At 53.5% G+C, this 25,812-nt stretch overlaps 1 protein-coding gene across 1 annotated transcript in view; it reads right to left on the bottom strand.

Moving 5' to 3' along the window:
* VIRMA (vir like m6A methyltransferase associated) overlaps positions 1-25,812 on the bottom strand; it is a 162,137-nt gene that overhangs the window by 7,460 nt on the left and 128,865 nt on the right. The window contains exons 22-23 of the mRNA XM_075353036.1: positions 1,609-1,940; positions 1,224-1,364 (exon numbers count right to left, since the gene is read on the bottom strand). Coding sequence (XP_075209151.1) covers positions 1,224-1,364; positions 1,609-1,940 — 473 coding nt within the window. The remainder of the gene's footprint in view (positions 1-1,223; positions 1,365-1,608; positions 1,941-25,812) is intronic.

The following is a 25,812-nucleotide window of genomic DNA, read 5'->3' as shown; positions in this document are numbered from 1 at the left end:
ACACAGACAGACACAGACAGACACAGACAGACACAGACACACAGACAGACACACAGACAGACACACAGACAGACACACAGACAGACACACAGACAGACACACAGACAGACACACAGACACAGACAGACACACACAGATACAGACAGACACACACAGACACAGACAGACACACACAGACACAGACAGACACAGACACACACAGACAGACACAGACAGACACAGACAGACACAGACAGACACAGACAGACACAGACAGACACAGACAGACACAGACAGACACACACAGACAGACACAGACAGACACACAGCAGACAGACAGACACACAGATACACACACAGACACACACAGACAGACACAGACAGACACAGACAGACACAGACAGACACAGACAGACACAGACAGACACAGACACACAGACAGACACACAGACAGACAGACACACAGACAGACACACAGACAGACACAGACACACAGAAAGACACACAGAAAGACACAGACAGACACAGACAGACACACACAGACACACACAGACACAGACAGACACAGACAGACACAGACAGACACAGACAGACACAGACAGACACAGACAGACACAGACAGACACAGACAGACACACACAGACACACACAGACACAGACAGACACACACAGACACACACAGACACACACAGACACACACAGACACACACAGACACACACAGACACACACAGACACACACAGACACACACAGACAGACACAGACAGACACAGACAGACACAGACAGACACAGACAGACAGACACACAGACACACAGACAGACAGACACACAGACAGACAGACACACAGACAGACAGACAGACACAGACAGATACACACAGATACACACAGATACACACAGACACACACAGACACACACAGACACACACAGACACACACAGACACACACAGACACACACAGACACACACAGACACACACAGACCTGTATCATACGTACGCTGAGTATATGGCTCCAAATATCGTCTTTTTAGGTCATGACAACAAGATTTAAAAACCATTTAGGCTAGACTTGAAATGCTTCTATAAGCAGCAGCTTTGCTATAGGCGATTTCCCATATTGGACCACTAATAGCCATAAGTGACACAAACCGTTCAGAAACAACAACACACTGACTAAGCGTAAATCACAGAAAAGAGCAGAGAGCTGTAAAATATGAGATGGTAAAACAAGTGAGGTTACCGACCTACAGAACTTTGCCTAAGAGAAGGCAGGGGCACTCTGTCAAAATTGCTTTGCGCTCCTCTGCTTTCCACGTACGTTCCCCGTGGGGCGGCCTGAGCAGTCCAGTTTAGCAGGCGGACACCTTCGCGACGACTGTAGTTAACTTAAGGAGAAAGAAAAACACAATGGAAAAGTCAGGGCAGAATACAAGTATGGACATAAAATCCATGGATCAGCGACCTCCATCTTTCTCGCTTTTGCATTGCCCCAGGTGCATTAGTACTGCACTCTATGTATAAGGCGTTTACATGGCTGTAAAGGTTGCACAGCAATAAAATATCACAATGCATTTCCAGCCCACCATAAAATAACTCCCTTCACTGGTCTTTTCTATCGTTGCGACCCACCTTTAGGAGCAGGAGGAGTGAAGAATCTGCTCTGGCTGTGAAACGCTCCTCTACCACCGCGGTTTCCTGGAAATCCACCACGAGATGAAACCTTCTGAGTAACTTTTATGGGTCTTTTGGGTGGAGGAATTCCAACTTGAGGTACAACTTCTTTACGCTCTGCCGCCACAAAATCATCCACGTGCATGGACGGAGGGCGACTCGTATTCTGCTTCCTTTGCCTAAAAAGATCGTGGGGGCGCATGGCCTGTCCAAATCCTCCTCGACCCCTTCCGCGTGGCGGAGGCACAAAGTGGGCTCTTTTTGCTGGCTCAATGTATTCTGACTTTCCACTATTAAAGGAAACAAACAGCAGAAGATTCAGACAACCAATTACGAACCATCTCACGGCGTCCAAAAGTAAAGCAGTCTGCATACTTTTAAGCAATTTCCAATATATGATGATTTGGTACCTCATATGTTATATCCCAAGCTTTGATGTGTACTCAGAAGCAAAGTTTGCATCACTCTTGGCAGCGGATGGCTGTATTACACAGCCACAATCAGCCCTGAGCAGCAGTAAGTGGAGCCGAGCTCCGATCGCTGCTGGTGACTCAATTGTCGTTGTCCATCTCTGGCTAACAGCCCCCCCACAAAACAATTGTCGCTTGCCAATGAGTTGTTTTTACAGCCAGGGCCTGATAAACACCTGCATTGAAGTCCAGCCTGTGGCTAGGCTTCAGAAGAGACTGATTTTATAGTATATTAGTATATAGTATACGTGATGGAACCATCACAGGTTCAAATCACCTAAGGCAACAAAAAAAAAACAACAAAACCAATAATAAATTTATATACAAGTTCGTCCCACCCCCTTTCCCCATACAAGACCCAAAAGAATTCTAGAATCGAGTTTTATTTTTGTTATCACAATTTCGCAACACATGGAATATTTTTTTCCGTTTTCCAATTTATCACATGGTAACATGGATGGCGTCATTCAAAAGTACAAATTGTCCCGTAAAAAACAAGCCCTCATACAACTGTGTCAAAGGTAAAGAGAAAGAAAAAGAAAAAAAAAAAAAGTGAAAGGGATAGAAAAAAGAGAATTTTGTTTACTTACCGTAAATTCTTTTTCTTATAGTTCCGTCTTGGGAGACCCAGACCTTGGGTGTTTAGCTTCTGCCTCCGGAGGACACACAAAGTACTACACCTAAAAGGTGTAGCTCCTCCCTCTGAGCCTATACACCCCCTGGTGAACCAGTCACAGCCAGTTTAGTGCAAAAGCTGAAGGAGAATAGCCACCCACAAGTAGAACAGAGCAAGAGCCGGAACAACCGGAGACTCTGTCCACGCCAACAGCATGTGAAAACACACGGAACAAGTAAATTGCCAACAGGCAACAGGGAGGGTGCTGGGTCTCCCAAGACGGAACTATAAGAAAAAGAGAATTTTGTTTACTTACCGTAAATTCTTTTTCTTATAGTTCCGTATTGGGAGACCCAGACATTGGGTGTATAGCTTCTGCCTCCGGAGGACACACAAAGTACTACACTAAAAAGTGTAGCTCCTCCCTCTGAGCAAATACACCCCCTGGATAACCAGATCTAGCCAGTTTAGTGCAAAAGCTGAAGGAGAATAGCCACCCACAAGTAAAGACAGAGCAAGAACCGGAACAACCGGAGAATCTGTCCACGACAACAGCCGGTGATAACACACGGAACAAGAAACTGCCAACAGGCAACAGGGAGGGTGCTGGGTCTCCCAATACGGAACTATAAGAAAAAGAATTTACGGTAAGTAAACAAAATTCTCTTTTTCTTTATCGTTCCTATGGGAGACCCAGACATTGGGACGTTCCAAAGCAGTCCATGGGTGGGAATAAACAGAAAAACTGAGAAGTAGGCGGAGCCTAACTTCACAAATGGGCGACAGCCGCCTGAAGGAAGCGTCTGCCCAAGCTCGCATCTGCCGAAGCATGAGCATGCACTTGGTAGTGCTTTGAAAAGGTATGCAGGCTAGTCCAAGTGGCAGCCTGACAGACCTGCTGAGCCGTAGCCTGGTGCCTGAAAGCCCAAGAGGCACCGACAGCTCTGGTCGAGTGTGCCTTGATCCCCGGCGGGGGAGGCACCTGAGTACACTGGTAGGCATCGGAAATGGCCGATCTAATCCAACGGGCTAAGGTCGGCTTAGAAGCAGAGAGACCCTTGCGCCGACCTGTGGTTAGCACAAAAAAAGAAGTGCACCGCCTAAGTGCAGCGGTGCGAGACACATAGATCCGGAGAGCACGCACCAGATCCAGAGGATGCAGCGCTTTTTCAAAGCGATGAACAGGAGCCGGACAAAAGGAAGGTAGGGTAATGTCCTGGTTAAGGTGGAAGGGAGAGACCACCTTAGGAAGAAAGTCCGGACTCGGACGGAGAACCACCTTGTCTTGATGAAAAACCAAAAAAGGTGACTCCGAAGAGAGCGCAGCCAAATCAGAGACTCTCCTGAGGGAAGTAATGGCCACCAGAAAGGCCACTTTCTGTGAAAGACGATACATGGAAACCTCCCTAAGAGGCTCAAAGGGGGGTTTCTGGAAAACCGTGAGAACCAAGTTAAGGTCCCAGGGATCCAAGGGCCGCCGGTAAGGCGGAATGATGTGAGACGCGCCCTGCATGAAGGTGCGGACCTGAGCCAGCCGAGCGAGACGCCGCTGGAACAGAACAGACGGAGCTGAGACTTGTCCCTTGAGAGAGTTGAGGGACAGACCTAGCTGCAGACCGGACTGTAGAAAAGACAGAAGGGTCGGCAAGGAGAAAGGCCAAGGAGGATGGTCGGTAGAGCGACACCAGGATAGGAAAATTCTCCAAGTCCTGTGATAGATCTTAGCAGAGGAAGACTTACGGGCCCGAGTCATAGTGGAGATGACTTCAGGAGGAATACCAGAAGCCGTCAAAATCCAGGACTCAAGAGCCACGCCGTCAATTTGAGAGCCGCAGAATTCAGGCGGAAAAACAGACCTTGCGAGAGAAGGTCTGGACGGTCCGGGAGATGCCACGGCATCTCTACGGACAGATGGAGCAGGTCTGGATACCAAGCTCGCCTGGGCCAGTCCGCTGCAATGAGGATGACTCCACGGCCCTCCATTCTGATCTTGCGCAGGACTCTGGGCAAGAGAGCTAGAGGGGGAAACACGTAGGACAGACGAAACTGGGACCAGTCTTGAACCAGAGCGTCCGCGGCGAATGCCTGAGGATCGTGGGAGCGAGCCACGTAAACAGGAACTATGTTGTTGTGACGGGATGCCATTAGGTCCACGTCCGGAGTGCCCCATTTGCGGCAGATTGACTGAAACACTGCCGGGTGCAGGGACCACTCGCCACCGTCCACGGATTGACGGCTGAGATAATCTGCCTGCCAGTTTTCCACGCCTGGGATGTGGACTGCAGATATGGTGGACTTGGAGTCCTCCGCCCATTGAAGAATGCGTTGTACCTCCAACATTGCCAGGCGGCTGCGTGTCCCGCCTTGGTGATTGATGTAGGCAACCGCTGTCGCTTTGTCTGACTGGACTCGAATGTGCTTGCCCGCCAACAGGTGGTGAAAAGCTAGAAGAGCTAGAAGCACGGCTCTGGTTTCCAGCACATTGATTGAAAGGGCTGACTCGGACGGAGTCCAAGTGCCCTGCGCTCTGTGGTGGAGACATACCGCTCCCCAGCCGGATAGACTGGCATCACCCAGGACGGGGCCAGGAAGGAACGCACTTGGGACAGGGAGAGGAGCCGAAGCCACCACTGAAGAGAGCTCTTGCTCCGTGGCGACAGAGCCACTAGCCTGTGTAAGGAGGAAGGCCGCTTGTCCCAACAGCGGAGAATGTCCAGCTGCAGGGGGCGCAGATGGAACTGGGCAAAGGGGACAGCTTCCATTGACGCCACCATTTGACCCAGCACCTGCATCAGACGCCTGAGGGTATAACGGCGGGGCCTCAGCAGAGAGCGCACTGCCAGTTGGAGGGACTGCTGTTTGTTTAAGGGCAACTTCACAAGTGCCGGCAAAGTCTCGAACTGCATCCCTAGGTACGTGAAACTCTGGGTCGGAGTCAGAGTGGATTTAGGAAGATTGACCAGCCACCCGAATTGGGCTAGAGTGGCGAGAGTGAGCGAGACACTCCGCTGACAGTCTGCGCTGGATGAAGCCTTGACTAGAAGGTCGTCCAGGTAAGGGATCACTGCCAACCCCTGTAGGTGCAGAACCGCAATCACTGCAGCCATGACCTTGGTGAATACCCGAGGGGCTGTGGCCAACCCGAAGGGGAGAGCCACAAATTGGAAATGATCTTCTCCGATTGCAAAACGTAACCAACGCTGGTGTGAGACTGCAATTGGCACATGTAGATATGCATCTCTGTACAGTCCTTTTTGGGGACTAGGAAGAGATTTGAGTAGAAACCTCTGAACCGTTCCCGGGCGGGCACCGGTACAATTACTCCGTTGGCCTGCAAGGATGCCACAGCCTGTGAGAAGACGGCGGCCTTGGAGCAGGGGGGGGGGTTGAGAGAAAGAAGGGAATTTTGTTACTTACCGTAAATTCCTTTTCTTCTAGCTCCTATTGGGAGACCCAGACGATTGGGTGTATAGCACTGCCTCCGGAGGCCACACAAAGCATTACACTTAAAAGTGTAAGGCCCCTCCCCTTCTGGCTATACACCCCCAGTGGGATCACTGGCTGCTCAGTTTTAGTGCTAAAGCAAGAAGGAGGAAAGCCAATAACTGGTTCAAACAAATTCACTCCGAAGTAACATCGGAGAACTGAAAACCATTGAACATGAACAACATGTGTACCCGAAAACAACCAAAAATCCCGAAGGACAACAGGGCGGGTGCTGGGTCTCCCAATAGGAGCTAGAAGAAAAGGAATTTACGGTAAGTAACAAAATTCCCTTCTTCTTCGGCGCTCCATTGGGAGACCCAGACGATTGGGACGTCCAAAAGCTGTCCCTGGGTGGGTAGAGAAATACCTCATGTTAGAGCTGCAAAGACAGCCCTCCCCTACGGGGAGGCAACTGCCGCCTGCAGGACTCTTCTACCTAGGCTGGCGTCCGCCGAAGCATAGGTATGCACCTGATAATGTTTGGTGAAAGTGTGCAGACTCGACCAGGTAGCTGCCTGGCACACCTGTTGAGCCGTAGCCTGGTGTCGTAATGCCCAGGACGCACCCACGGCTCTGGTTGAGTGGGCCCCGAGCCCTGAAGGAACCGGAAGCCCAGCAGAACGGTAGGCTTCAAGAATTGGTTCTTTGATCCATCGAGCCAGGGTGGCTTTGGAAGCCTGCGACCCTTTGCGCTTACCAGCGACAAGGACAAAGAGTGCATCGGAACGGCGCAGGGGCGCCGTGCGGGAAATGTAGATTCTGAGTGCTCTCACCAGATCTAACAAATGTAAATCCTTCTCATACCGATGAACTGCATGAGGACAAAAGGAAGGCAAGGAGATATCCTGATTTAGATGAAAAGAGGATACCACCTTAGGGAGAAACTCCTGAATGGGGCGCAGCACTACCTTGTCCTGGTGGAAGACCAGGAAAGGAGCCTTGGATGACAGCGCTGCTAGCTCAGACACTCTCCGAAGAGATGTGATTGCTACCAGAAAAGCCACTGTCTGTGATAGTCGAGAAAGTGAAACATCCCTCAGAGGCTCGAAAGGCGGCTTCTGGAGGGCAACTAGTACCCTGTTCAGATCCCATGGACCTAACGGCCGCTTGTACGGGGGTACGATATGACAAACCCCCTGCAGGAACGTGCGCACCTTAGAAAGTCGTGCTAGACGCTTCTGAAAAAAGACGGATAGCGCCGAGACTTGCCCTTTAAGGGAGCCGAGCGACAAACCTTTTTCTAACCCAGATTGCAGGAAAGAAAGAAAAGTCGGCAATGCAAATGGCCAGGGAGACACTCCCTGAGCAGAGCACCAGGATAAGAATATCTTCCACGTTCTGTGGTAGATCTTAGCAGACGTGGGCTTCCTAGCCTGTCTCATGGTGGCAACGACCCCTTGGGATAATCCTGAAGACGCTAGGATCCAGGACTCAATGGCCACACAGTCAGGTTCAGGGCCGCAGAATTCCGATGGAAAAACGGCCCTTGGGACAGTAAGTCTGGTCGGTCTGGTAGTGCCCACGGTTGGCCGACCGTGAGATGCCACAGATCCGGGTACCACGACCTCCTCGGCCAGTCTGGGGCGACGAGTATGACGCGGCCGCAATCGGATCTGATCTTGCGTAACACTCTGGGCAAGAGTGCCAGAGGTGGAAACACATAAGGGAGTCGGAACTGCGACCAATCTTGCACTAAGGCGTCTGCCGCTAGAGCTCTTTGATCGCGAGACCGCGCTATGAAGGTCGGGACCTTGTTGTTGTGCCGAGACGCCATTAGGTCGACGTCCGGCACCCCCCAGCGGCGGCAGATTTCCTGAAACACGTCCGGGTGAAGGGACCATTCCCCTGCGTCCATGCCCTGGCGACTGAGGAAGTCTGCTTCCCAGTTTTCTACGCCCGGGATGTGAACTGCGGATATGGTGGATGCTCTTTCCTCCACCCACGTCAGAATCCGCCTGACTTCCTGGAAGGCTTGCCGACTGCGTGTCCCTCCTTGGTGGTTGATGTATGCCACCGCTGTGGAGTTGTCCGACTGAATTCGGATCTGCTTTCCTTCCAGCCACTGCTGGAAGGCTAATAGGGCAAGATACACTGCCCTGATTTCCAGAACATTGATCTGAAGGGTGGACTCCTGCTGAGTCCACGTCCCTTGAGCCCTGTGGTGGAGAAAAACTGCTCCCCACCCTGATAGACTCGCGTCTGTCGTGACCACTGCCCAGGATGGGGGCAGGAATGATCTTCCCTGTGATAATGAGGTGGGAAGAAGCCACCATTGCAGAGAGTCCTTGGTCGTCTGAGAAAGGGAGACTTTCCTGTCTAGGGAAGTTGTCTTCCCGTCCCATTGGCGGAGAATGTCCCATTGAAGTGGGCGCAGATGAAACTGCGCGAACGGGACTGCCTCCATTGCTGCCACCATCTTCCCTAGGAAGTGCATGAGGCGCCTTAAGGGGTGCGACTGACCCTGAAGGAGAGACTGCACCCCTGTCTGTAGTGACCGCTGCTTGTCCAGCGGAAGCTTCACTATCGCTGAGAGAGTATGAAACTCCATGCCAAGATACGTTAGTGATTGAGTCGGTGCCAGGTTTGACTTTGAAAAGTTGATGATCCACCCGAAAGTCTGGAGAGTCTCCAGCGCAACATTCAGGCTGTGTTGGCATGCCTCTTGAGAGGGTGCTTTGACAAGTAGATCGTCTAAGTAAGGAATCACCGAATGTCCCTGAGAATGCAAGACTGCTACCACTGCCGCCATGACCTTGGTGAAAACCCGTGGGGCTGTCGCCAGACCAAATGGCAGAGCCACGAACTGGAGATGGTCGTCTCCTATCACGAAACGTAAAAAACGTTGGTGCTCTGTAGCAATCGGCACGTGGAGATAAGCATCTTTGATGTCTATTGATGCAAGGAAATCTCCTTGAGACATTGAGGCAATGACGGAGCGGAGGGATTCCATCCGGAACCGCCTGGCGTTCACATGCTTGTTGAGCAGCTTTAGGTCCAGAACAGGACGGAACAAGCCGTCCTTTTTTGGAACCACGAAGAGATTGGAGTAAAAACCTTGCCCTTGTTCCTGCAGAGGAACAGGGATCACCACTCCTTCTGCTCTTAGTGAGCACACCGCCTGCAGAAGGGCATTTGCTCGGTCGGGATGTGGGGAGGTTCTGAAGAACCGAGGCGGAGGATGAGAACTGAATTCTATCCTGTACCCGTGAGACAAAATGTCTGCTACCCACCGGTCTTTGACCTGTGGCAGCCAAATGTCGCAAAAGCGGGAGAGCCTGCCACCGACCGAGGATGCGGAGGGATGAGGCCGAAAGTCATGAGGCAGCCGCCTTGGAAGCGGTTCCTCCGGTTGCTTTCTTGGGGCGTGAATGAGCCCGCCAGGAATCTGAGCTCCTTTGCTCCTTCTGAGTCCCTTTGGACGAGGAGAATTGGGTCTTGCTGGAGCCTCGAAAGGACCGAAACTTCGACTGCCACTTCCTCTGTTGAGGTTTGCTTGATCTGGGCTGGGGTAAGGAGGAGTCCTTACCCTTGGACTGTTTAATGATCTCAGCCAATTGCTCACCAAACAGTCTGTCTCCAGATAGTGGCAAGCTGGTTAAACATTTCTTGGAAGCAGAATCTGCTTTCCATTCCTTTAACCACAAGGCTCTGCGCAAAACCACAGAGTTGGCAGACGCCATTGAGGTACGGCTCGTAGAGTCCAGGACAGCGTTGATAGCGTAAGTCGCAAACGCAGACATTTGCGAGGTTAGGGACGCTACTCGCGGCACTGCTGGACGTATGATAGAGTCCACCTGTGCCAGACCAGCTGAAATAGCTTGGAGTGCCCACACGGCCGCGAATGCTGGAGCAAACGACGCGCCGATAGCTTCATAGACAGACTTTAACCAAAGGTCCATCTGTCTGTCATTGGCATCTTTAAGTGAAGCCCCATCTTCCACTGCAACTATGGATCTAGCCGCAAGCCTGGAGATTGGGGGGTCCACCTTTGGACACTGGGTCCAGCGTTTGACCACGTCAGGGGGAAAGGGATAACGTGTATCCTTAAGACGTTTGGAGAAACGCTTATCTGGATAAGCATGTTGGGATACCGGAAATGGAACTTCTCCTGCTGTGCAGCTGCCTCCTCTGCTGAAGGGGCTGGGGGAGAAATATCCAACAGTCTATTGATGGCCGCTATAAGGTCATTTACCATAGCGTCACCATCAGGGGTATCTAGATTGAGAGCGGTGTCAGGATTAGATTCCTGATCACCCACCTCTGTCTCCTCATACAGAGCCTCGTCTCGCTGAGACCCTGACCAGTGTGATGACGTCGAGGGTCTTTCCCAGCGAGCCCGCTTAGGCTGCCTGGGACTGTCATCCGAGTCAGAGTCTTCAGCCTGTGATGCCTGGGACCCCCTTGAAGTACGGATTAGTTCCAACTGAGGGGGACCGGGGAGCATAGACACAGCAGTGTCCATGGTCTGAGAAACTGGCCTGGACTGCAAGGTTTCCAGGATTTTTGTCATAGTCACAGACATCTTATCAGCAAAAACTGCAAATTCTGTCCCCGTCACCGGGGCAGGGTTCACAGGCGTCTCTGCCTGGGCCACTACTACCATAGACTCTGGCTGCCGAAGTGGCACAGGGATTGAACATTGCACACAATGGGGGTCATTGGAACCTGCCGGTAGATTAGCCCCACATGCGGCACAAGCAGTGCATACCGCCTGTGCCTTGGCACCCTTGCGTTTTGCGGATGACATGTTGTTGTCTCCTCAGAGCAATGTAGGGTATAAGCCAAGAAGCGCTGTACAGTGCAATATAAATATATATGGTACAGGGAAAAAATGCACCAAATAACACTGTGGCACTAGTGGGGCCAGCACTTATGTGCAGCTTACCGCCCGCATAAACGCGGGTGTGTGGTCGCCAGAGTCCCTTGTCTGAGTCCCCCAGAGCCTGTGTCCGTTCTCCAGCCAGACTGCATGCAGGAATGGCTGCCGGCGTCCTGTGGAGAGGGGCGGGCCCTGGGCGTGTTGAGACCAAGAGCGGGAAACTTGCGTCCCCACTGTGCCCAGTGAGAGGGCTGGAGTATGTAAATAAGACTCCAGCCCTCGGCGCTGACTATAGAACAGCGTCTCTCCCTTTCCCTGATTGACAGGGTGGGGGCGGGAACGAAGCAGAGCTAGGCCGCAAAAGCCGGGGACTGGATTTATGAGCGCTGCCGCCGTAAAAGCGCGGGCAGCGCGAGTCCCCGGCGCACTACAAGTCCCAGCCGCGCCGCCGCTCCCGGAGCGGCCGGCGCGGTAGTTCCCAAGGCATAAAATCACTCAGCTAAGCTGCAATGACTCTAACCCGAGCGCGCAGCGCTAATGCCCCCGGCGCACTAGCACACCCAGCAAGCCTGAAGTGTGCGTGGCCTGACTGTGCGGGGACACAGAGTACCTGAACGTTGCAGGGCCTTGTCCCTGACTGTACTCAGCTCCTCCAGCAGGGTCTCTGGGTCTGTGGATGGAGCCCGGCCTCAGGGTTTGGGGGCCGGTAAGATCCCACTTCCACAGAGCCCCTCAGGGGGATGGGGAAGGAAAGCAGCATGTGGGCTCCAGCCTCCGTACCCGCAATGGGTACCTCAACCTTACAAACCGCAAGTGGGGTGAGAAGGGAGCATGCTGGGGACCCTATATGGGCCCTCTTTTCTTCCATCCGATATAGTCAGCAGCTACTGCTGACTAAACAGTGGAGCTATGCGTGGATGTCTGGCCTCCTTCGCACAAAGCTTGAAAACTGAGCAGCCAGTGATCCCACTGGGGGTGTATAGCCAGAAGGGGAGGGGCCTTACACTTTTAAGTGTAATGCTTTGTGTGGCCTCCGGAGGCAGTGCTATACACCCAATCGTCTGGGTCTCCCAATGGAGCGCCGAAGAAAAATCTGTTTGGCGGGCTGGAAGAGAATTCTATCCTGTAGCCGTGAGAGATGATATCTCTCACCCACTGATCGGAGACGTGTTGAAACCAAGCGTCGCCAAAGTGGGAGAGCCTGCCACCGACCAAGGACGTTGCTGGAGCGGGCAGATAGTCACGAGGAGGCTGCCTTAGTGGCAGCACCTCCTGCCGTCTTCTGTGGACGCGCTTTTGGGCGCCAGTTGGATTTCTGGTCCTTGGCTGAGTTAGTGGACGAGGCCGAAGGCTTACAGGACGACCAGTTGGAGGAACGAAAGGAGCGAAACCTCGACTGATTCCTACCCTGGGCAGGTTTCCTGGCTTTGGTTTGTGGCATGGAAGTACTCTTGCCGCCAGTAGCTTCCTTAATAATTTCATCCAGCTGTTCTCCGAACAGCCGGGACCCAGCAAAAGGGAGCCCAGCAAGGTACTTCTTAGAAGAAGCATCTGCCTTCCACTTTTGAAGCCACAAGATCCTGCGGATAGCGAGGGAATTAGCCGAAGCCACCGCAGTGCGGTGAGAAGCCTCCAGCATGGCAGCCATGGCATAGGATGAAAAAGCTGAAGCTTGGGAAGTCAAGGCAACCATTTCGGGCATAGATTCCCTGGAGAGGGAATGCATCTCCTCTAGAGAAGCAGATATGGCTTTGAGAGCCCACACTGCTGCAAAAGTCGGGGAAAACCAGGCCCCCGCCGCTTCATATACGTATTTGGCCAGAAGGTCAATCTGGCGGTCAGTGGAATCCTTAAGAGAGGTGCCATCAGCCACCGACACAACAGTCCGGGCTGAGAGCCTAGACACCGGGGGGTCTACCTTTGGGGACTGAGCCCACTCCTTGACCTCCTCAGGTGGAAAGGGAAAACGGTCATCAGAAGCACGCTTTGGGAAGCGTTTGTCAGGACAGGCCCTGGGCTTGGACACAGCGGCCTGAAAACTGGAGTGGTTAAAGAACACACTCTTTGCCCTCTTAGGCGAGGTAAACTGGTGCTTTTCTGCCAGAGAGGGTTGCTCCTCTGATACTGGCGGATTAAGATCCAGAACAGAATTAATGGAAGCAATCAAGTCACTAAGATCTGAGTCACTTTCGGACAGATCAATGGGGTACATGGAGTTAGCCTCCGAGCCCCCTGTAAAGGCATCCTCCTCATCCTGCGAGTCCGCTCTTGAATCAGAGCCGCGGGAGGAGGAGGGAGAGGGAACCCTACGTCTCTTCTTAGGAGGACGGGGTCTGGGACCTGATGATGAATCCTCTGTGAGCTCCGGTCCTGAGAGGGCCGTAGCAGCAGAGGCACCCTGTGAGGGGGGCTGATGCATATTCAGCAAAGTCCTGGACAGAAGTCCCATGGACTCAGCAAAAGACTGGGAGATAGACCTAGAAAAGGATTCTACCCAGGCTGGGGGCTCAGCCACAGGAGCAGGAGCAGCCTGAGAAACCACTGGGGGAGAGACTCCAGGCTGTGGCACCGCCAAGGTAGAGCAGGCATCACAATGTGGATAGGTGCTCGGTTCAGGCAGCAGGAGCTTACATGCAGCGCATACAGAGTAAAGCTTTGTAGCCTTGCTCCTCGTGTGAGACATGCTGCTGGAGTGGGGGGTCTGCCAGAGAATGAACCCCAGAGAGTATATCAGAGGTCCACAACCAGAGCTGGTTGTGGCTTACCAGACCGCTGTGCAGAGCGATGTGTGCCCTCCAGATCCCGAAGCCCGGACCCCCAAACACAGCACCTCAGCAGGGATGCAGAACGCAGACCAACGCTGAGAGAACTCTGAGAAAATGGCCGCCGGAGCGAAGAGAGGTGGCGGGACTTGCATGAAGAGCGGGATCTGGAGAGCCATAGAGACCTACAGGGGAGGAGACACGCACAGCAGTGGGGAGTGTCCCTCCCCTGTGCAGAACGGCCGCCGGGAGGAGCCGCGCTGTCCCTCTGCATGAGTGACATGCTAGGGCAGTGAAACGAAACTAGGCCTCCGGCAAAGCCGGGGCCTAAATTTGAGCGGCGAGGCCGACGCGCAGGAACCATCGGCGTGGTTCTCGGGCGCCAGCTAGAGAACCCGCCGGAAATGTCAGAAAATACAATAAGCACACTCTCCCCCAACAATAAAGCACAGGGACCCCAAATAAAAAGTCTCAGGTACTTAGCTGCTGAGACGCAGGGCCATGTCCCTGGGGATGAGTGCTCCGGCCCAGCAGGGTCCTGAAGGGCTGCGGATGGAGACCGGTCTCCTGCCAGGCATGGAGACCGTGCTGGCTCCCACTTCAAGCCAGAGCCCAGGAGGGATGGTGAAGGAGCACGGCATGTAAGGCTCCAGCCTAGGAAATCAACCTTACAACACCGCCGACACAGTGGGGTGAGAAGGGACATGCCGGGGGTCCAGACGTGGACCCACAGTTCTTCAAACTCACTCCAAAAGGGAAAAATCATATGAGAATGCATGTGTGGATGTATGCCTCCTGAACACAACGCGATAAACTGGCTGGGTCTGCTCACCAGGGGGTGTATAAACTCAGAGGGAGGAGCTACACTTTTTAGTGTAGTACTTTGTGTGTCCTCCGGAGGCAGAAGCTAAACACCCATGGTTTGGGTCTCCCAAAGGAACGATAAAGAAAAGAGGTGCACCGCCTAAGCGCAGCGGTGCGAGACACATAGATCCGGAGAGCACGCACCAGATCTAGAGTATGTAGAGCTTTTTCAAAGCGATGAACAGGGGCCGGACAGAAGGAAGGTAAGGTAATGTCCTGGTTAAGGTGGGCTAGAGAGACCACCTTAGGAAGAAAGTTCGGAGTCGGACGGAGAACCACCTTGTCTTGATGAAAGACTAAAAAAAAAAAAAGCGACTCCGAGGAGAGCGCAGCCAAATCAGAAACTCTCCTGAGAGAAGTTATAGCAACCAGAAAGGCCACTCTCTGTGAGAGACGGTACAAAGAAAACTCCCTAAGGGGCTCAAAGGGGGGTTTCTGCAAGACCGTGAGAACCAAGTTAAGGTCCCAGGGGTCCAAGGGCCGCCGGTAAGGCGGGATGATGTGAGACGCGCCCTGCATGAAGGTGCGGACCTGAGCCAGCCGAGCGAGACGCCGCTGGAACAGGACTGACCGGGCCAAAACCTGTCCCTTGAGAGAGTTGAGGGACAGACCTAGCTGCAGACCGGACTGTAGAAAAGACAGAAGGGGCGGCAAGGAGAATGGCCGGTAGAGCGACACCAGGACAGGAAAATTTTCCAAGTCCTGTGATAGATCTTAGCGGACGAAGACTTACGGGCCCGAGTCATAGTGGAGATGACTTCAGGGGGAATACCAGAAGCCGTCAAAATCCAGGACTCAAGAGCCACGCCGTCAATTTGAGGGCCGCAGAATTCGGGCGGAAGAACGGACCTTGCGAGAGTAGGTCTGGACGGTCCGGGAGAGGCCACGGCATCTCTAAAGACAGTTGGAGCAGGTCCGGATACCAAGCTCGCCTGGGCCAGTCCAGTGCAATGAGGATGACTCGACGACCCTCCATTCTGATCTTGCGCAGGACTCTGGGCAAGAGGGCTAGAGGGGGAAACACGTAGGACAGACGAAACTGGGACCAGTCCTGAACCAGAGTGTCCGCGGCGAAGGCCTGAGGATCGCGGGAGCGAGCCACGTAGACAGAAACTTTGTTGTTGTGACGGGATGCCATTAGGTCCACGTCCGGAGTGCCCCTTTTGCGGCAGATCGACTGAAACACTGCCGGGTGCAGGGACCACTCGCCACCGTCCACGCTTTGACGACTGAGATAATCTGCCTCCCAGCTGTCCACGCCTGGGATATGGACTGCGGATATGGTGGACCTGGAGTTCTCCGCTCATTGAAGAATGCGTTGTACCTCCATCATTGCCAGGCGGCTGCGTGTCCCGCCTTGATGGTTGATGTAGGCAACCACTGTCGCGTTGTCTGACTGGACTCGAATGTGCCTGCCCGCCAGCAGATGGTGAAATGCTAGGAGAGCTAGAAGTACGGGCTCTGATTTCCAGCACATTGATTGAAAGGGCTGACTCGGACGGAGTCCAAGTGCCCTGTGCTCTGTGGTGGAGACATACCGCTCCCCAGCCGGATAGACTGGCATCCGTGGTGAGAATCACCCAGGACGGGGCCAGGAAGGAACGCACTTGGGACAGGGAGAGGAGTCGAAGCCACCACTGAAGAGAGCTCTTGGTCCGTGGCGACAGAGCCACTGACTTGTGAAAGGAGGAAGGCCGCTTGTCCCAACAGTGGAGAATGTCCAGCTGCAGGGGGAGCAGATGGAGCTGGGCAAAGGGAACAGCCTCCATGGACGCCACCATTTGACCCAGCACCTGCATCAGACGGCAGAGTGCCGGCAGAGTCTCGAACTGCATCCCTAGGTACGTGAGACTCTGGGTCGGAGTCAAAGTGGATTTGGGAAGATTGACAATCCACCCGAATTGGGCTAGAGTTCTGAGAGTGAGCAAGACACTCCGCTGACAGTCTGCGCTGGATGGAGACTTGACTAGAATATCGTCCAGGTAAGGGAGCACTGCCAACCCCTGGAGGTGCAGAACCGCAATCACTGCTGCCATGACCTTGGTGAATACCCGAGGGGCCGTGGCTAACCCGAAGGGGACAGCCACGAATTGGAAGTGATCGTTTCCTATTGCAAGGCGTAGCCAACGCTGGTGTGAAACTGCAATTGGCATATGCAGATAGGCATCTCTGATGTCGATGGACGCCAGGAAATCCCCTTTAGTCATTGAGGCAATGACTGATCGCAGGGACTCCATGCGAAAGTGCCGCACCCGAACATGCTTGTTGAGAAGCTTGAGATTCAGGATGGGTCTGAAGGTACCGTTCTTTTTGGGAACTAGGAAGAGGTTTGAGTAAAAACCTCTGAACCGTTCCCGGGCGGGAACTGGTACAATTACGTCGTTGGCCTGCAAGGCTGCCACGGCCTGCGAGAAGGCGGCGGCCCTGGATCAGGGGGGAGTTGAGAGAAAAAATCTGTTTGGCGGGCTGGAAGAGAATTCTATCCTGTAGCCGTGAGAGATGATATCTCTCACTCACTGATCGGAGACTTGTTGAAACCAAAGTGGGAGAGCCTGCCACCGACTAAGGACGTGGCTGGAGCGGGCAGAGAGTCACGAGGAGGCTGCCTTAATGGCAGGACCTCCTGCGGTCTTCTGCGGACGGGCTCTGGAGCGCCAGTGGGATTTCTGGTCCTTGGCTGAGTTAGCGGACGAGGCGGAGGGCTTAGAGGACGACCAGTTGGAGGAACGAAAGGAGCGAAACCTCGACTGAATCCTACCCTGGGCAGGTTTCCTGGTCTTGGTTTGTGGCATGGAAGTACTCTTCCCGCCAGTAGCCTCTTTAATAATTTCATCCAGCTGGTCACCGAACAGCCGGGAACCAGCAAAAGGGAGCCCAGCAAGGTACTTCTTTGAAGAAGCATCTGCCTTCCACTCTCGAAGCCACAAGATTCTGCGGATAACGAGGGAAATAGCCGAAGCCACCGCAGTGCGGTGAGAAGCCTCTAGCATGGCAGACATGGCATAGGAAGAAAAAGCTGAAGCTTGAGAAGTTAAGGCAACCATCTCGGGCATAGATTCCCTGGTGAGGGAATGCATCTCCTCCAGACTAGCAGAGATGGCCTTGAGAGCCCACACTGCTGCAAAAGATGGGGAGAACGAGGCCCCAGCCGCCTCATATACAGATTTGGCCAGAAGGTCAACCTGGCGGTCAGTGGAATCCTTAAGAGAGGTGCCATCAGCCACTGATACAACGGTCCGGGCTGAGAGTCTAGACACCGGAGGGTCTACCTTTGGTGAATGAGCCCACTCCTTGACCACCTCAGGTGGAAAGGGAAAACGGTCATCAGAACCACGCTTTGGGAAGCGTTTGTCAGGACAGGCCCTAGGCTTGGTCACAGTGGCCTGAAAACTGGAGTGGTTAAAGAACACACTACCTTGCCTAAGATGACAAGGAAACTGGTGCTTTTCTGCCAGAGAGGGTTGCTCCTCTGATACTGGCGGATTGAGGTCCAGTACAGAATTAATGGACGCAATCAAATCACTAACATCTGCGTCACTTTCGGACAGATCAATGGGGCACATGGAGGTAGCGCGATGCTGCAGCCAGCGATCCAGAAAAAAAAACGCTGAGAAAATGGCGCCGGAGCAGAGATGGCTTTGAGGGCCCACACTGCTGCAAAAGTTGAGGAAAACGCGGCCCCCACCGCTTCATACACGGATCTGGCCAGAAGGTCAATCTGACGGTCAGTGGCATCCTTAAGGGAAGTGCCATCAGCCACCGACACAACGGTCTGGGCTGAGAGCCTAGACACCGGAGGGTCTACCTTTGGAGAGTGAGCCCACTCCTTGACCACCTCAGGTGGAAAGGGAAAACGGTCATCAGAACCACGCTTTGGGAAGAGTTTGTCAGGACAGGCCCTGGGTTTGGTCACAGCGGCCTGAAAACTGGAGTGGTTAAAGAACACACTCTTTACTCTCTTAGGCGAGGTAAACTGGTGCTTTTCTGCCAGAGAGGGTTGCTCCTCTGATACTGGCGGATTGAGATCCAGTACAGAATTAATGGAAGCAATCAAGTCACTAAGGTCCGAGTCACCCTCGGAAGGATCAATGGGGCACATGGAGTTAGCCTCCGAGCCCCCTGTATAGGCATCCTCCTCATCATGTGAGTCCTCAGCCCTTGAATGAGATCCACGGGATGAGGAGGGAGAGGGAACCCTGCGGAGCCTCTTAGGAGGACGGGGCCTGTGCCCTGATGATGAATCCTCTGTGAGCTCCAGTGGACGGAGGTCAGAGGATAGGGATCCTAAAGGACCCTTAGCAAGAGCATTAGAAGCACCCTGTGAAGGGGGCTGATGCATATTCATCAAAGTACTGGACAGAAGTCCCATGGACTCAGCAAATGACTGGGAGATAGACCTAGAGAAGGAATCTACCCAGGCCGGGGGTTCAGCCACAGGTGCAGGAGCAGCCTGAGAGACCACTGGGGCCGAGACTCCAGGCTGTGGCACCTCCAAGTTAGAGCAGACATCACAATGTGAATAGGTGCTCGCTTCAGGCAGCAGGAGCTTACATGCAGCGCATACAGTATAAAGCTTTGGAGCCTTGCTCCTCGTGTGAGACATGCTGCTTGAGTGGGGGAACAGCTTCTACAAAGAGAATGAACCCCAGGGAGTATATAGCAGAGGTCCACAACCGGAGACCGGCTGTGGCATACCAGACCGCTGGAAGCGGTGTCGCGTGACCTCCAGATCTCGAAGCCCGGACCCCCAATGCACAGCACCTCAGCAGGGATGCAGAGTGCAGGATGGCCCAGAGCAGAGTGAACCCTGCCCAAGAAAATGGCCGCCGGAGCGAAGAGAGGGGGCGTGCCTTGGAATCTGGAGGGCCATAGAGGCCTGCAGGGGGGGGGGGGAGTCGCGCACAAGCAGTGGGGAGTGTCCCTCCCCTGTGCAGGACGGCCGCCGGGAGGGGCCATGCCTGTCCCTCTGCATGAGTGACATGCGAGGGGAGGTAACAAACTAGGCCTCCGGCGAAGCAGGGGCCTAAATTTGAGCAGCGAGGCCGACGCGCAGGCACCATCGGCGCGGTTCTCGGGCGAAAAGCCAGAGGACCCGCCGGAAATGCCAAAAAAAAAACACAGCAAACACACTCTACCCACACAATAAAAGGACAGGGACCCCCAACATATGAACGTCTCAAGGTACTTAGCTGCTGAGACGCAGGGCCAGGTCCCTGGGGGTGAGTGCTCCGGTCCAGCAGGGTCCTCAAGGAGCTGTGGACGGAGACCGGTCTCCTGCCAGGCATGGAGACAGTGCTGGCTCCCACTTCAATCCAGAGCCCAGGAGGGATGGTGAAGGAGCACGGCATGTAAGGCTCCAGCCTTGGAAATCAACCTTACAACACCACCGACACAGTGGGGTGAGAAGGGATATGCCGGGAGTCCAGACGTGGACCCGCTTTTCTTCAATCTTCTTTAAAAAAAAACAAAGAAAAAGGAAAAATCATATGAGAATGCATGTGTGGATGTATGCCTCCTGAACACAAAGCGATAAACTGGCTGTGACTGGTTCACCAGGGGGTGTATAGGCTCAGAGGGAGGAGCTACACACTTTGTGTGTCCTCCGGAGGCAGAAGCTAAACACCCAAGGTCTGGGTCTCCCAAAGGAACGATAAAGAAAAAAAAAAAATATCTAAAAATGGAAAAAAATAGCCATCAGAAAAGGGTTAAAGGAAATTTATCAAATTGTTTAAATCATGTTGCATTAAATATATTTTTACCTTTGTCAAGGCTTTGTTGGAATTTTTTTTTTTTAAATAAAATAGAAAAAAGAGAATTTTGTTTACTTACCGTAAATTCTTTTTCTTATAGTTCCGTATTGGGAGACCCAGACAATGGGTGTTTAGCTTCTGCCTCCGGAGGACACACAAAGTACTACACCTAAAAGTGTAGCTCCTCCCTCTGAGCTTATACACCCCCTGGAGAACCAGATCTAGCCAGTTTAGTGCAAAAGCTGAAGGAGAATAGCCACCCACAAGTAGAACAGAGCAAGAACCGGAACAACCGGAGACTCTGTCCACGACAACAGCCGGTGATAACACGCGGAACAAGAAATTGCCAACAGGCAACAGGGAGGGTGCTGGGTCTCCCAATACGGAACTATAAGAAAAAGAATTTACGGTAAGTAAACAAAATTCTCTTTTTCTTTATCGTTCCTATGGGAGACCCAGACATTGGGACGTTCCAAAGCAGTCCATGGGTGGGAATAAACAGAAAAACTAAGAAGTAGGCGGAGCCTAACTTCACAAATGGGCGACAGCCGCCTGAAGGATGCGTCTGCCCAAGCTCGCATCTGCCAAAGCATGAGCATGCACTTGGTAGTGCTTTGAAAAGGTATGCAGGCTAGTCCAAGTGGCAGCCTGACAGACTTGTTGAGCTGTAGCCTGGTGCTTGAAAGCCCAAGAGGCACCGACAGCTCTGGTCGAGTGTGCCTTGGTCCCCGGCGGGGGAGGCACCTGAGAACACTGGTAGGCATCCGAAATGGTCGACCTAATCCAACGGGCTAAGGTCGGCTTAGAAGCAGAGAGGCCCTTGCACCGACCTGTGGTTAGCACAAAAAGAGAGGTGCACCGCCTAAGAGCAGCGGTGCGAGACACATAGATCCGGAGAGCACGCACCAACCAGATCCAGAGTATGCAACGCTTTTTCAAAGCGATGAACAGGAGCCGGACAAAAGGAAGGTAGGGTAATGTCCTGGTTAAGGTGGAAAGGAGAGACCACCTTAGGAAGAAAGTCCGGAGTCGGACGGAGAACCACCTTATCTTGATGAAAAACCAAAAAAGGTGACTCCGAAGAGAGCGCAGCCAAATCAGAGACTCTCCTGAGGGAAGTTATGGCCACTAGAAAGACCACTTTCTGTGAAAGACGAAACAAAGAAACCTCCCTAAGAGGATCAAAGGGGGGTTTCTGCAAAACCGTGAGAACCAAATTGAGGTCCCAGGGATCCAAGGGCCGCCGGTAAGGTGGAATGATGTGAGACGCGCCCTGCATGAAGGTGCGGACCTGAGCCAGCCGGGCGATACGCCGCTGGAACAGCACTGACAGAGCCGAGACTTGTCCCTTGAGGGAGTTGAGGGACAGTCCCAGCTGCAGACCGGACTGTAGAAAGGACAGAAGGGTCGGCAAGGAAAAAGGCCAAGGAGGATGACCGGAAGAGCGACACCAGGACAAGAAAATTTTCCAAGTCCTGTGATAGATCTTGGCGGAGGAAGACTTACGGGCCCGAGTCATAGTGGAGATGACTTCAGGAGGAATACCAGAAGCCATCAAGAGCCAGGACTCAAGAGCCACGCCATCAATCTGAGAGCCGCAGAATTCTGGCGGAAAAACGGACCTTGTGAGAGAAGGTCTGGACGGTCCGGAAGATGCTACGGCACCTCTACGGACAGATGGAGCAGGTCTGGGTACCAAGCTCGCCTGGGCCAGTCCGGAGCAATGAGGATGACTCGACGGCCCTCCATTCTGATCTTGCGCAGGACTCTGGGCAAGAGAGCTAGAGGGGGAAACACGTAGGACAGACGAAACTGGGACCAGTCTTGAACCAGAGCGTCCGCGGCGAATGCCTGAGGATCGTGGGAGCGAGCCACGTAAACGGGAACTTTGTTGTTGTGACAAGATGCAATTAGGTCCACGTCCGGAGTGCCCCATTTGCGGCAGATTGACTGAAAAACTGCCGGGTGCAGGGACCACTCGCCACTGTCCACGGTTTGACGGCTGAGATAATCTGCCTCCCAGTTTTCCACGCCTGGAATGTGGACTGCGGATATGGTGGACTTGGAGTCCTCCGTCCATTGAAGGATGTGTTGAACCTCCAACATTGCCAGGCGGCTGCGTGTCCCGCCTTGGTGATTGATGTAGGCAACCGCTGTCGCGTTGTCTGACTGGACTCGGAAGTGCTTGCCCGCCAAAAGGTGGTGAAAGGCTAGGAGAGCCAGAAGCACGGCTCTGGTTTCCAGCACATTGATCGAGAGGGCTGACTCGGACGGAGTCCAAGTGCCCTGTGCTCGGTGGTGGAGACATACCGCTCCCCAGCCGGATAGACTGGCATCCGTGGTGAGGATCACCCAGGACGGGGCCAGGAAGGAGCGTCCCTGAGACAGAGAGAGGGGCCGAAGCCACCACTGAAGGGAGCCCCTGGTCTGTGGCGACAGAGCCACTAGCCTGTGCAAGGAGGAAGTCCGCTTGTCCCAACAGCGGAGAATGTCCAGCTGCAGAGGACGCAGATGGAACTGGGCAAAGGGAACAGCCTCCATTGACGCCACCATCTGACCCAGCACCTGCATCAGGTGCCTGATGGAATGACGGCGGGGCCTCAGCAGAGAGCGCACCGCCAGATGGAGGGACTGCTGTTTGACTAAGGGCAGCTTCACAAGTGCCGGCAGAGTCTCGAACTGCATCCCTAGGTACGTGAGCCTCTGGGTCGGAGTCAGAGTGGATTTGGGCAGATTGACAAGCCACCCGAATTGGGTTAGAGTGGCGAGAGTGAGCGAGACACTCCGCTGACAGTCTGCGCTGGATGAAGCCTTGACTAGAAGGTCGTCCAGGTAAGGAATCACTGCCAACCCTTGGAGGTGCAGAACCGCAACCACTGCTGCCATGACCTTGGTGAATACTCGAGGGGCCGTGGCTAACCCGAAGGGGAGAGCCACGAATTGGAAATGTTCCTCTCCGATTGCAAAACGTAGCCAACGCTGGTGTGAAACTGCAATTGGCACATGCAGATAGGCATCTCTGATGTCGATGGATGCCAGGAAATCCCCTTGGGTCATTGAGGCAATGACTGATCGCAGAGACTCCATGCGAAAATGCCGCACCCGAACATGCTTGTTGAGAAGCTTGAGATCCAGGATGGGCCGGAAGGAACCGTCCTTTTTGGGGACTAGGAAGAGATTTGAGTAGAAACCTCTGAACCGTTCCCGGGCGGGAACCGGTACAATTACTCCGTTGGCCTGCAAGGATGCCACGGCCTGAGAGAAGGCGGCGGCCTTGGAGCAGGGGGGAGTTGACAGAAAAAATCTGTTTGGCGGGCTGGAAGAGAATTCTATCCTGTAGCCGTGGGAGATGATATCCCGCACCCACTGATCGGAGACGTGTTGAAACCACACGTCGCCAAAGTGGGAGAGCCTGCCACCGACTAAGGACGTTGCTGGCGCGGCCAGATAGTCAAGAGGAGGAAGTGGCAGCAACTCCTGCGGTCTTTTGTGGACGCGCCTTTGTGCGCCAGTTGTGTTTTTGGTCCTTGGCTGAGTTAGTGGACGAGGCCGAGGGCTTAGAGGATGACCAGTTGGAGGAACGAAAGGAACGAAACCTCGACTGGTTCCTACCCTGGGCAGGTTTCCTGGTTTTAGTTTGTGGCATGGAAGTACTCTTCCCGCCAGTAGCTTCCTTAATAATTTCATCCAGTTGTTCACCGAATAGCCTGGACCCAGCAAAAGGGAGCCCAGCAAGGTACTTCTTTGAAGAAGCATCTGCCTTCCACTCTCGAAGCCACAGGATCCTGCGGATAGCGAGGGAATTAGCCGAAGCCACCGCAGTGCGGTTAGAAGCCTCCAGCATGGCAGACATGGCATAGGATGAAAAAGCTGAAGCTTGGGAAGTTAAGGCAACCATTTCGGGCATAGATTCCCTGGTGAGGGAATGCATCTCCTCTAGAGAAGCAGAGATGGCCTTGAGAGCCCACACTGCTGCAAAGGATGGGGAGAACGAGGCCCCAGCCGCCTCATATACAGATTTGGCCAGAAGGTCAACCTGGCGGTCAGTGGAATCCTTAAGAGAGGTGCCATCAGCCACTGATACAACTGTCCGGGCTGAGAGTCTAGACACCGGAGGGTCTACCTTTGGTGAATGAGCCCACTCCTTGACCACCTCAGGTGGAAAGGGAAAACGGTCATCAGAACCACGCTTTGGGAAGCGTTTGTCAGGACAGGCCCTAGGCTTGGTCACAGTGGCCTGAAAACTGGAGTGGTTAAAGAACACACTACCTTGCCTAAGAGGACAAGGAAACTGGTGCTTTTCTGCCAGAGAGGGTTGCTCCTCTGATACTGGCGGATTGAGGTCCAGTACAGAATTAATGGACGCAATCAAATCACTAACATCTGCGTCACTTTCGGACAGATCAATGGGGCACATGGAGGTAGCGTGATGCTGCAGCCAGCGATCCAGAAAAAAAAACGCTGAGAAAATGGCGCCGGAGCGAGGAGAGGGGGCGGGACCTGCTCTGAGAGCGGGATCTGGAGGGCCAAAAAGATTTACAGGGGAGGGGACATGTACTCAGAGAGGAGTGTCCCTCCCCTGTGCCGAACGGCCGCTGGGCTGAGCCGCACTGTCCCTCTGCATGATTGACATGCGAGGGCAGTGAAATCGAAAGTAGGCCTCCGGCGAAGCCGGGGCCTAAATTTAAGCGATGCGGCCCGCGTGCAGGCACCATCGGCGCGGTTCTCAGGCGACAGCCAGAGAACCGGCCGGAAATGTCACAAAAGTTACACAGCACACTCTCCCACCATAATAACGTACCGGGACCCCCCGAATATAAACGTCTCAGGTACTTAGCTTGGTGAGACGCAGGGTTCCAAGTCCCTGGGGATGAGTGCTCCGTCCAGCAGGATCCTGAAGGGCTGCGGATGGAGACCGGTCTCCTGCAAAGCAAGGAGAACCGTGCTGGCTCCCACTTCAAGCCAGAGCCCGAGGGATGGTGAAGGAGTGCGGCATGTAAGGCTCCAGCTTTGTAAATCAACCTTAACAGCACCGCCGACACAGTGGGGTGAGAAGGGACATGCTGGGAGTGCAGGCTTGGACCCGCTTTTCTTCAAAAACTTTCCAAAAATGAAAAATCAGATGAGAATGCATGTGTGGATGTATGCCTCCTGAACACAAAGCAATGAACTGGCTAGATCCGGTTCTCCAGGGGGTGTATATGCTCAGAGGGAGGAGCTACACTTTTTAGTGTAGTACTTTGTGTGTCCTCCAGAGGCAGAAGCTATACACCCATTGTCTGGGTCTCCCATAGGAACGATAAAGAAACACTGATATAGAGGAGGGACTGAATTTTGTACCATCAATGACAAAACACAATACATAGCAGAACATGGAGCACAGTACACAGATACT

The sequence above is a fragment of the Anomaloglossus baeobatrachus genome, chromosome 6 (genome assembly GCF_048569485.1).
Source record: "Anomaloglossus baeobatrachus isolate aAnoBae1 chromosome 6, aAnoBae1.hap1, whole genome shotgun sequence".
NCBI classification, from domain to species: Eukaryota; Metazoa; Chordata; class Amphibia; order Anura; family Aromobatidae; genus Anomaloglossus; species Anomaloglossus baeobatrachus.
Note: the sequence above shows the minus strand (reverse complement) of the source record. Positions and strands in the feature narration are given on the sequence as shown.